Source organism: Furipterus horrens, unplaced genomic scaffold (genome assembly GCF_987537825.1).
Source record: "Furipterus horrens unplaced genomic scaffold, mFurHor1.1.pri manual_scaffold_11, whole genome shotgun sequence".
Classification (NCBI taxonomy): Eukaryota; Metazoa; Chordata; class Mammalia; order Chiroptera; family Furipteridae; genus Furipterus; species Furipterus horrens.
In genome coordinates, this window is record NW_028327181.1 from 61,488,125 (window position 1) to 61,500,798 (window position 12,674).

The window sequence follows — 12,674 nt, forward strand, 5'->3', positions numbered from 1 at the left end:
TACTCTGTTCACATGACTGTCCTAGCGCAAAGAAAAAAAGAAAGAGTAAGAGAAAGACACCAAAGAGAGAGAGAGAAAGACACAAAAGAAATGACCGAGAAGTAGGAGAAATAGGACAATGGGATATAATGGAAAACTAACAAAGATGTCATGTACACATAAGGGAATCTAAAATAAAATCCCAACTATATGAAGCATTTCCTGAGACTAATGACCAGCAGTTTCACTGAGAACAGAAAATGAACTATAATCTCAGGCAGAACAGTCACTGTGGTGGGAGATGGTACCCTCACTAAGGGTATCATCTCAGGTCCACTAACTGGTCATGTGACTTTGAGCAAGTCGCTTCCTTTCTTTGGCCTGTTTCCTCATCAGTCAAATAAGGCCTTTGAGCTACGTTAGGCCTGGCAAATATTTATCATCGGTCTGAGGAATTAAGCATGGCTGCCTGGAATGCTGTGTTGAGAAGGATTCTGAGGCCAAATTTGAGAACAGAAAATAGTGCAATAATAAATAGATAGTAATGTCCACTTCTAGTGCTGGAGGGGAAAGGATATCTCACGTGCCACCCTTGAAGTATGTGATAGCATCTCATTTCCAGCTCTAAAATTCTATAGTTCCATGATTCTCAGTGGTGAGCACATTCCTCAAGACTCAGTCAAAAGAGAGATGAATCTCCTGCTGTCTGGACTGGGTGTGATGCTGCGCTCCGTGGGGCAGGCAGAGAACCTTTGATCACCCATTATTATTTCAGGACTCTCCTCAGAGGCCCCAACCATGGCGGAAGATCAGGCCCCAGGCATCGAGAAGACATATGGGGAGTTGACAATGGCCCCCACACCTGAGCAGCCAGAACGAGGCATCCACTTCATCACAACTGCCCCCACCCTGAAGTTGCTCAACCATCACCCACTGCTCGAGGAGTTCCTACAAGATGGGCTGAAGACAGGCGAGGAGCTGAGGCTGGTGCTGCCTTTTCAGCCTGATCCACCTATGCCATATACCCCAAGTCCCCTTTCCCGCCTGGCCAACCAGGACAGCCGCCCAGTCTTCACCAGCCCTACTCCAGCCAAAGCTGCAGCGCCCACTCAGCCCCAGTCCAGGGAAGGACCCTGGAGCCTGGAGTCGGAACCCCCTGTGCTTCATATCACAGCTCCCCTACCTCCAGGGCCCACCATGGCAGTGCCCACCACAGGCCCAGGGGAGAAGCCCGGTACTACGCCCCCTAGCAGAACATGGACTCCAACCCAAGAGGGTCCTGGAGACATGGGCAGGCCCTGGGCTCCAGAGGTCATGTCCTGGACCACAGGCCTTGGGATCGAGGGGACCAGTGCCACCTCCCCGGCTTCAGGGGATGATGAGGAGACTACCACCACCACCACCATCATTACCACCACCATCACCACAGTCCAGCCACCAGGTCAGCTACTCGCTGGCCTGCAGATCTGGATATGAGAATAGTGGGGGGTTGTAGGGCCCTAAATTCCTCTCTCCAAGGGCCAGAGTGCAGGAGGCATGTGGATTGGAACCAGATAGACATGGGTTCAAATCCTAACTGGAAGCAACTATACCAGAACCTTAGAACTCTATTTAGCCTATCTGAGCTTCATGTGTAAAATGGCAATAAGAATACTTAACTCATTGAGCCACTGTGGAAACAGAGATAAAATTGCACACAATAGGTGCTTAGGAGAAGGTGGTCCCCTTCTTTCCACAGAGAAAGATATCCTAAGAGGTAGGCATCACCCCCTGATGCATACACATGCATGTGCACGCATGCATACACTCACACATGCACATACACAGAAGTCAGCCTTAGTTGGACCCACTTCTCCAGGACTGGGCTTAGCCTCGTGTCTCCTCCTGCCTCTCAGGCCCTTGTAGCTGGAACTTCTCAGGCCCAGAGGGCTCTCTGGACTCACCCACGGCCCCCAGTTCACCCCAAGATGTTGGCCTGGACTGTTTCTACTACATCTCTGTCTACCCTGGCTACGGTGTGGAAATTAAGGTGAGTGACTTGGACCCGGCAGGGGCAAAGCTGGGGCTAGTGTGTCATCTTTCCAGAAAGGTACAAGCTGTGGGGGGAAGTGGGGATGCTCAGGGGCATCAGTTGGAGAGGGCCCTCAGGCCAGGGCTGGGCCATGGGCCTAAAACATGGCTGAGTTCTGGACCAGGGAGCAAAGAGACTACTGCTCCCCCTCAGCAATGTCCTAGGTTGAGTGGGGCTTCAGTGTGCCCGTCCTCTTCCCTAACGGGTTTGACCAGGGGCCCAGGAGAACCTGAGGAAGGGGCTCTTATCTCAGTGGACAGGGGATTGGGTAAGTGTCTGAACCTATGTAACTGAGCAGAGAGAACACAGAGCTGCTTGGCCATTCCCTCATTATTCACTCACTCATTCCTTCGGCAGATACTCCCTGAGCAGCTCCTCTGGGGCAGGCCCTGAGCTGGCTCCTGGGATGCAGACAAGCATGGCCACACCATCAGAGAGGTGGGCAGCTAGTGAGGGAGTCAGGCCTACAGCCCCATCCCCCTGCCCCCACCTCCCTCCACCATCTCATCCCTTTGAATCCCCAAACTCTCTCTTAATCCCCAAACCAAGGTCATCATGGATGTGCCACAGGCTCCTTGACCTCCACATGCCCCAAACCCAGCTCTTCCTTTTTGTTCCTTCAACCTGCTTGTCACCCTACTCCTGTCCTCAGAGACTGACCCCAACCAGTCAGAAACCTGGAGCAGGGCCACCACCGCACAATGTGGATGGTGTCCCTGGAACAATGCAACACGCGAGGTCCACTTGGCCTTTCCCTCTCCCTCTTCCCCCAGCTCCCTCAACTCACACCCAGGTTCTGTCGCCATGACACTCCCCTAAACTCAGCTCTGCCTGCTCCTCCCCTCCATCCCCACAGCTACTACCCCATCCAGCCTCCGTCATCCCTCCCCCAGGTCATGTAGTGACCACCTCACTGGTCGCCCCACTCACGCATGCCCCTCCTAGCCCTCCTTCACCTACAATGCAGTCATTTTTCTCAAATGAAGTCGATCCTTACCCCACACCTCCCCAGAAGCCTCTGAATCAAGGCCAGCCCCTCTAGGCCCACTTGAGTCACTTCCTCCCCCATTCGCTACTCTACCTTTGCACTAAACGGCTTGCAGCTCACTGAATGGGCCAAGCCCGCCTCCTCCTCAAGCCCCAATTGTACATGCTGGACCCTCTGCCTGGGAGAGCCAGCCTACCATCCTCCTCCCTTAGCGCTGAACCCTGGCATCACTTTCTCTGGGAATTCTCTCCTGATCCCCAAAGCCTGGGGCATCCCCCATTCTTGGTCTTATTACTTTGCCTTCTATCAATCTGTTTATCATAGTCCATCTCCCCAGCTAGGCTGTGAGAGCCTTGGGCGGTACGTTAGAATAAGGAGCCCAGAGTGGGTTCTCCATGGACTACCTGAATAAATGGACAGTTGAATGCAGGCAGGCAGGCAGGCAGGCAGGAAGGAAGGAAGGAAGGTGGTGACAGTTGACAACTTAGGAAGGTAACTGAGGAGCACAGGGAAGGGGGAAGAGGAGGAGTCCAGGGAACAGGGCAGCCCTACCTGTTCCCCATTCCCTGGCAGCCCCTCCCCCTTCCCAAAGCCCCTGAAACCTGGGCCTAGAGCCAGCTATACCTGTCCTAGGCAGCACCTCCTGCCCTCTCCTTGGAAGGGTTGGGTCCAGCTCTCTGAGCCAGGCCATGCAGAGGTGGGGGCCTTCCACCACCAGTGGGCCTCCCCCCTTCTTTCTGTAACTGTTTGCTCCTGCTCTGCCAAGCCCTGTGCCCCTCACTCTGGGCTGACTGGGAGGGTAATTAGGAACAGCCACCGCCACCCCAAGCCAGTAGCACTCAGTGCTGCTTAATTAAGGTAATTAATGTAAAATCATCACCTAATGAGAGGTAGCACAGGCTGTGGCTTACCAGGTGGAAGGCACCAGCTGCAGGTGTGGGGAAGGGGGTAGGCGGGGATGGATGCCAGGTTGGGTGACCCCCTGCAGGCTTAGGCTGGCTCCACCTGCCCCCCACGGCTACCATCCCCCACAGAGGCACACTGGGCCAGGCTGGGCTCAGTCCTGGTACTTCCCACAAAGGGGCAAGAGGTTGGTTTTGCCTGCCCCGGCCCTGGCCCAGGCACAAACCCCACCCTAGATGCCCACCCCCTCACGCAAGCCCTGAGTCTGTTGTCTGCTGCTGCCACATTTTTTCCACCAGAATGCAAAAGCCGTTACCAGGCAACCTTGAGAGGAAGACCTGCCACAGCCCCGGATTGCTGTCAGGAAATGTGGCAGGCAAAGCTGGCTCCGCCCTCTACCTTGCCACCAGGGGGCAGACTCTTTGGGGACCTTGTGGGCCTTGATGGCCTGAGTCAGAGTCTGAGGCCAAGACAGGGAAGGTGGAGAGAAGAAGGGACAGAATCAGCCAGGCTGAAGCAGGATTTAAGGTTGTTCTTTCAAGGCCAGTTTAGGCAAACTCTACTCCTACCTGGGCCTCCCGGCTGCACCACACAGGCCACGGGGGGCATGAGGAATTACTAATACTCTAGACAAATATCAGAGAAGGAAAACTCTGATTCCAAAAAACCTCCGCTGCCTTGCGGCATACCTCTTCAGGGGAAAGGCTAAGGGAGTAAACCCCGACAGAAAATCCGGAGCCGGAGTCCCTAAGGCGGTTTGACGTTGTAGTCAACACCGGCAACTCCTGCGGCGCACCTGAAGCCAAGCTGTATTGACTCCGTCTTTCCCTTGGATCCTTCAGCTGCGAAGAGAGGGGGGGTCTGCTGCATGGGCAACAGCAGACCCTCCATATCACCCTGCCCAGGCTCTGTAGCTTCAGCTTCACTGGAGAGGACACTCCAGCGTCATCGCAAGATGTCGATTCAACACGGGAGGAGACAGATACCGTGTCACTCCCGAGTTGGACTGCACAGCCATTCTCGGCGGTGCAGATAGACTCTTAAGAAGCTACACCATCGTCTCTCGAGACGGACGGCTGCCGACGAGACAAATATCAAATAGCTAGTTGGAAAAACCAAGGCCAACAAAAAAAAAGGGGGGAACTTCCCAAGGTCAGTTGACCATTAGTCAATTGATCGTTGACTAATGTTTTTTATGAATGAATTTATTCTGCAAATATAACTTGAGCAATTACTAGGTGCCAGGCTCTGTGCTAGGTGCTGGGAACACAGCTCTTCAGTTAGCGGAAAAGACAGAAGTCTTAAACAATAACCACAGAATGCACAGTGCTGTTGGAGATGGGTGTGGGAAGCACAGGGAACTGTGGAAATTCCAGGATGGGACACACTTTGCCAGTCGGGGCGAGGGGGAGGTCAGAGAAGGCTTTCTGGAGGTGACAAAACCTGCTCTAGGACCTGAAAGAGGCAGGCGGGCAGCCAAGCCTGGGTTGGAAGACAGCAGGTGTGTTAGACTGCCCCATGAAGGCTGCTGAGCAGTTCCAGACAGGAGCAGGAAGTAGGCTTAAGGGTTTTTGGATTACACTCCTGCCAGAGGCTAGGCCTGAGCAGTGCCCTCCTGCCCAGTCAGGGCTGGCAGTTGATCCAGGCCATGCTAGGCACTGGAGGTGGGATAGGTGAGGTAGCTAGAAGGCCAAGGGGGCAGCCCATTGCTCCCTCAGGCCTGGGGAAAGGTTTGTGGCTTCTGCACATTGTGGGTAAGTCCCTGCCTGCCCCTCCATGAACTCACAAGGATGACTAAGGATTGGCAGAAGGGACGGAATCTGGGTAAGGGGAATGGGAAGAACCATGGGAGGAGAGAGCTGTCCTAAGGACCCACAAATCTCACCCCTGTGCAGGTCAGCCTGACCTCAGGCTGAGCACCTACCATATGACCACAGCTTTGGCTAAAGTCTGGGGCCCTGGGCAAGACCCTTTCAATTTCCTTTTACTGAGGAACAGCCTCAGGGGTTCCAGAATCCCTAACAGCCCAGCTCTGGACCACAGCCCCTTGTAACCTGCTTCATCCCCTGCTCCCCAGGTCCTTTCAGGTTACTGCAGCTATTTGTGCTTGCTGAGGCCCAGGGTATGAGCTGCCTGTAGCGATGAGGCCAGGTCAGAGAAGTCTTGCCTGCTTCAGCCGGGGTTCAGGCACTGGGCTAGGCTCTTTCTTGAGAGATCCAGAGAAGCCCCTTTAGGATTGGTGGGCACAAGGCCACACGGGTCCCTTGCCCTCTCCAGGCAACCAGTCTCCCCGGAGGGCTCCAGGCCTTCAGGCCTGGCACATACCTCTCACTGTGCCTGGCATTCCAGGAGCCTTCCCATTGCCAGCCTCCATCTTGGTTTGGCTGCTCCCTGTACCATCTGGAGCCTGGGCACAGCTGCCCACCATCCCTGCTCTTGTGCCCCAGGTGGCCCATTGAAATGACAATACTTCTCCCATGCCAGGCCAGCTGCCAGTTTGATAGCCAAAGCACCCTGCCTTTCTAGGCCAGATCAGGACCAGTGCCAATGTGCACACCAGGAGTAGGGTGGTGGGTCAGTGAAGTGAGATTTCTGGCAACCCTCTCCTTTCTGACTCCTGGAAGGCCCATCTGAGGGGGATCACAGGGGTACAGGCAGCTCTAACCCCATGCATTTAGGCCCCTCTCCCCGTCCTTAAAGCAGACCCTACCCCATAAGGCTTTATGAAAGAGCATCAGTTCAGACACAAACACAGAGGCTGTCACAATGGACTGAAGTTCCAGTCCTGGCTCTGCAGCGCATCTCTTGGTGACTGGGCTAAGCCCCTGGCATGCTCTGGGCCTCAATTCCCTCTCTGTAAAAGATGAACCAGGTGATGCAGAAGGCCCCTCCCTGCCGGTCCTTTTGAGTGTGGCTCCTTTTCTTTGTTCAGAAAGCCCCCTGGTGGGCCAGACTGGGCAGTGGCCCCTCAGGCTTTTGGCCCTACTTCCTGTTTCCTAGCAGCTGCAGAACCTGGGCCAGGGAGAAGGTGGCTCCCTGGTACAGTGCTTCCCAGGCAGAGCCCTGGCAGCCCTGAGGGTGGGGTGGGTCCACAGCCAGCTGTCACCATGGCAAATGCCATGGTTTTACCAGGGTAGGGCCCAGATCTCCTCAAAAAAGGGAAAGAGCTCTGGCTGGTGTGGCTCAGTGTCCTGCGAATCAGTGGTTCAATTCCCACTCAGGGCACATGCCTGGGTTGCAGACCAGGTCCCCAGTCTGGGGCATGTGAGAGGCAACCTCGCATGTTTCTCTCCCTCTCTTTCTCATTCCCTTCCTCTCTAAAAGTAAATAAATAAAATATTTTTTTAAAAAAATGAGGAAGAGTACTGTTAATGCTATGCCCATTCTGTCTTGAGCTCCTTACAGGCAGGATCTAACTGTCCTCACAACCCCATGAAGTTGGTATGATTATCCCATTTCACAGATGAAACTGGGGTTCAGAGACATCATGTGACTTGACTAAGGATCTTTCAGCTTGCCAGTGAGGAGCTGATATTTGATCCCAAGACTCAAGAGCCCCTGTCCTTTCCCTGGGCATGGCAAATCCAAAGAGGGAGTTCAGGTGGGGACAGCTGGGGGGCTCCACCTCTGACCCATTTTCTCAGCCCACCCTACCTGCTCCTGTAGGACACCCACCTGGAATTCTCCCAGTTTGGGGGAGGGGCCTGGGATGCTGTGCATGAAGGCAAAGCTCTGGGCCAGGAATCAGGAATTCTGGCCTGGAGTCCTGGCTTTGCCTTGGAATTACTGTGTGACCCAAAGAGGATCTCTCAACTTCTCTGATTACAAGTTTCCCTTATCTATAGAGTTGAAGTAAACACAGCCTATCCTGCCTCCCTTACAGAGATTTTGTGAGATCTGAGAGGATAATGGGTGTGAAAGAGCATTGATAACTATAGAAGGTCTCATGGGGAAAATAGTGATTATAGTACTATTGGCATGAAGGAGCACACGAATATGAGGGAGCACATATATGTGAGGACACACTTACGCCAGGACATATGTTTGAAGGAGCTCTGTGTATGCAAGTGGGCCTATGTCAGAGTACACGTGTGTAGGTGACCAGGAAAGTGTAATGGAGCAGGGCCTATGGTCAGCTCCAGGCGTGGGGAGCTCAGGTGCTAGGAGTGGGGCTCATACACAAGTCATCCTTGAGCTCATACGCCTGTGTGGGGGTGTACTAGGGCCGTTGTGTGCAGCAACTTGTGGCACTATCCCGCCTATGAGTTACACTATTAGGGGATGTTCTGGAGACCCAACTGGCAGTTTCCATGGGGATAGACAGGCCCTTTAAGGGTGATGGTCTGTGGGTTAGCAGAGGGCAACCTTAAATCTCCCCGCACTCCACCCAGGAAGGAGTCAGTCGCCTCAAAGTGACTATATTTCCCTCCTTAAACTGACCCGGTGGTTAGTATTAGACAATTCAGAGCCCTGTGGGAATTGCCCTGTCTCCCTCTGCTTCTGTCTTCCCCTGGCCTGCCTGCTCCCTCCCTGCTACCCTCTTGTCACTGGCTAGGGGTGTGGGAAGACAGCCCTCATGAGCAGGGCTGACATTTCAATCTGTCTCCCAAGTTCTTCAGGTGCCTGCAAATTGCATCAAGACTTCATCACCAGCCCTATCCCTGTCTGGCCCCTGTCAGGCCTGGCCCTCAAACAAGGGACAAATTACATTCCAGCTACAGCAGCAGGCCTGCAAGTGGGTGCCTGAAATCCAAGGGACCAGACAGTCCCTGACTAAGAACAGCACGCCTTCTGGATGTGATCCCCAGGCTACCTGGGCTCACTCAATTCCATGCGCTCATCACAAACCTTACCACCAGACTGGACGAGGAGCCAAGCTAGCTTAAAGGGGCATTGCCTTCCCCAGATCAGCTCCCAGTTTTCCCAGCTTGACAGGCTTCTTGGTGGGGGGAGGATGGCTGGTGGGAATGTAAATCTCAACATCTTGAAAAAACCCAAGTCAGGCCAAGCTTCACCTCCTTGCTCCACCTGGCAGGCCTGGGGCCCGGGAATAAAGATGTCTGCAAGTCTGTCTGCAGGTGACAGCCCCAGGAGGTTGAGAGGAAAGGAGCTGCCTTCGCCTCCAGCAAAGCAAGACTCTGCTGTTAACATTCGTGTGTGACCTTTTGCACGTTCCTTAGCCTCTCTGTTTACTTATGGAGATTTTACTACCTACCTTATACAATGGTGGTGAGGATGAAATAATATCCGTAAGCAGTACAAGGCTTGGCAGTTACAGGTGCTCTGTAAATGGTTGCAATGCTGCTGCTGCTGCTCCTGCTGGCAAATCAGCAGGGTCAGGAGCTGGAAGCTGGAGGTCAAAGGGTGCTTATGGGAACTAGGAAAAATGCTAAATTCATTTCTACTTCTCGGCCTTTGCTTCCTTAATGATTTCCCAGGAGGGATTTCCTCCCCTCCTCCTCCTCCTCCTCCCAGTCCAGCCTGCTTAAGGCGCTCTCAGACCCACCTGCTCTGTGCACTTTTCCTGAGCCTGCAACCCCTCCACTTCCCCCTAGAGGATTCCTGCTGCACGCATTCAGTGCCACTTAAGGCAGAATTATATGCTGCCTGGCATCTCTCGATAATTACAGATTCCACGTGTATGAGTCTTGTTTGCCCAACTCTAGAATCACAGAATCTCCAAGTTTGAAGGGACCTCATCCAGCCTCCGCCTGCAGCAGGAATTCCCTGAGGAATGTCAGCAGCAGATGGTCAGGCAGCCTCCACCCAAATGTGCCGCGGTGAAGAGCTCCTCACGGAGAGAAGGTGCTTCTGCCCCAGTACCCTCTCTTGAGCTTTCTCTTCAGCCCCAAAGACCCACCAGGTGTTTTCTCCCCGTCAGGGGAGTCCTCAGGGCACAGCTGTTCCCGGCATCCACAGCTTGAAGGGCGCTGAGCCTAGTATGGCTGTCTCCTTGTACATGGCTGGGTTCAGCCTCCTCTGGCTTCTCAACTCACGGGAATCTGGCAGGGACTGTACCTCCAGCAGCCCACACATTCCCTCTCTCCACACACCTTTATTGAGACTGCCAGTGAAGAAGGCATTGTGACCCCAATGCCACCCTGGGCTTTAATAGAGAGATGGGTAGGGGAAAGGTGGGGAGAGCCTGAAGCAAAGGAACTGACTAGCCTGGCTTGGGAGGCAGAGGATGATGGCCCTGAGATCTGAAAGGATGACCAGCTTCACCAGGAGAAGAAGAGGGAAGATGTTCCTTGAGCAGGGTCCTGCCCAGATCAATACCCTGAGGATGGAAGTAAGGCAAAGCCTGTGGCCACAGTGCAGGTAGATGAGGTTGGCAAAGCTGCTGGGGCCAACTGCAAGCTGGGAAGTTTGGACCTTGTCATCTGGGCAATCTGAAGTCACCAACAGGGTTTGGGTGGGAGAGAGGCGGGATCGATCTGAGACAGCCAGGACCTGGAAGATAAGTTGGGGGTGGGAGGTGGGACGTGAAGGCCATTCTCCAGGTGAGAAACAATGGGCAGGGAGATCTGAGCCAGGACAGCTATACAGGGGTAGAGAGAAGGAACCAGCTGGAATGTCTGACAGGTAAGATTGGGAGGGTATTTGTCTGTCGCCTGCTAGGAGCGGGGGCAGCACAGCAGGAGGTGAGGTGCTGGGCAAAGGAGCAAAGCTTCCCCAGCATCACTGCCTGAGCTCTGCCTCCTGCCCCACCATGCCTGCCCTACAGCCCCCCTCCCCGTGGAAAAATTGTCTTCCACAAAACCGGTTGCTGGTGCCAAAAAGGTTGGGGACTGCTGTTATAGATGAGAAAATTGAGCCCAGAGAAGCAAAGGGACAGGAAGCAGCTGGTATCGTTGAAAAGCTTTGAGATAGACATGCTTACAAATCTCAGTTCTGCTAATAATCAGTGTGATCTTGGATAATTTACCAACTATCTCTGAACTTCAGGTCCCATCTCACAAGATTACTGGGGAAGGTGAAATGAGCTCCTCCTGCACTGAAGTGCCTAACTCAGGGCCTGGGTGCTCCAATGCCCCAAGGACACCAAGGATTGGCCATGCCTGGGGCCTGCAGGAACCTACGGGCTGCAGGGCTCAGTCAACAGGAAAAAGCCCAACTGCTTTGCTTTGCTCTGTCTATTCCACCGGCAGGTCCAGAACATCAGCCTGCGGGAAGGGGAGACAGTGACTGTGGAGGGCTTGGGGGGACCTGACCCACTGCCCTTGGCCAACCAGTCTTTCCTGATGAGGGGCCAAGTCATCCGCAGCCCCACCCACCAAGCAGCCCTGAGGTTCCAGAGCCTCCCACCACCTGCAGGGCCTGGCACCTTCCATTTCCACTACCAAGGTAGGCCCGGGCAGCAGAGGGAAGAACCAGCCCAGACTGGCTGCCCTCCTGGGGTCTCTGGTGCTATTACAGTATGGGGGCGGGGAAGAGGGAGAGGGTAGTAACTCACAGCACAGGGGCCTGGTGAAGCTGTGTATAACTGGAGGTGAGAATTGCACATCTAACACCTCCAGAACCTTCTTCCCTCCTCCATCTACCACCCTGCAGAGAATTGGTCTTGAAGGGGGACTTACACAGGATTGAGTAACAACCAGGTGTGCCTATTGCCATTCATTCGTTCATTCACTCTGTATACTTTTCCTAGCCTCTGCTCTTTGCTGAGCCTGTGCTGGACACTGGCAATATCAGGGTGAACCAGCCAAGTTCTTGCCCACAAGGAGTTCAAAATCTAGGGGGAGGCAGATACTTAAACGGGCAATAGTAATATAAGCCCTCTCGCCACATGCAGAGGGGTAAAGGTCAAGAGGCTTGATGATGACCATGTATGCAGAGGTGCTTAGGTACCAGCCTGGCCTTCCTTAACCTGAACTTCTGAACACACTGTAGACCTGGCTCAGAGCACCTCTGGAAATAGGGAAGTGGCATGATGTGAGGGTAAAATCACAGACTCAGAAGTTGGGCAGATCTCTGTTTGAATCTCCCCTACACTGGCTGTTGACCTTGGACAGATCATTTGACCTCTCTAACCCCACTTTTCCTCTGCTGTAAGTTAAGACGAAAACACTTCACAAAGTCATGATAAGGATTAAACAAAACGGTGCGTGTGAAGTGCTTAGCACATGCTCCATGAAGGAAAACAGTATTAAAGAGCTGGCAGGATGGGGGAAAGGGGCTTGGGACTGTTCCCCTTTCCCATCAGCATTCCTCCGGGCCTCCCACCTTCCCCGGGGGAAGTCTTCTTGATCCCCTGCCCTGCTGCAACAGGATAACAGTTCAGATTGGGGAGTGCTAATGGGGAAATAATTGGTGTGAACAGTTACAGGATTGCCTTGAATTGTCATGGACCACTTCCGCAGCCAGTGGGGGGCCTACAGCCTAGGGAGGAGGGCAGGCACTCCTCTGAGAATGCAGATACTTAGAACCCACCTAAGGAGGATTCATTCGCCCCTTCCTGGCCTCACTACCCAAACTGGGGAAACAGTTGGCACGGTAGCAGGGAGTCGGTGGTGGGACTGGCCAGGGACTTGGCAGAGGCGAGAGGCAAGAGGCAAGAGGCGAGCTGAGGGAAGGGTGAACATCTAGGCGGCCCAGACAGCCTCCCTAATGGCTCATCAATCCTAAGCAGCAGGCATAATTTCATGCCATGGTAACCTCTCTCTTGCTGCAAATTCCTTTGCACAAAACCGGGGACCTCCTCTCTGTTGGGCCAAAGGTGGCTGAAAGGCA

General features: G+C 53.9%; 1 protein-coding gene across 4 annotated transcripts in view; it reads left to right on the forward strand.

The window, feature by feature from the left end:
- The window catches only part of SEZ6 (seizure related 6 homolog), a 43,347-nt gene that overhangs the window by 19,683 nt on the left and 10,990 nt on the right, over positions 1–12,674 (forward strand). For all 4 annotated transcript variants that reach the window (XM_090291344.1, XM_090291345.1, XM_090291346.1 and 1 more), the window contains exons 2-4: positions 755–1,420; positions 1,875–2,008; positions 11,093–11,288. In XM_090291344.1, coding sequence (XP_090147470.1) covers positions 755–1,420; positions 1,875–2,008; positions 11,093–11,288 — 996 coding nt within the window. The remainder of the gene's footprint in view (positions 1–754; positions 1,421–1,874; positions 2,009–11,092; positions 11,289–12,674) is intronic.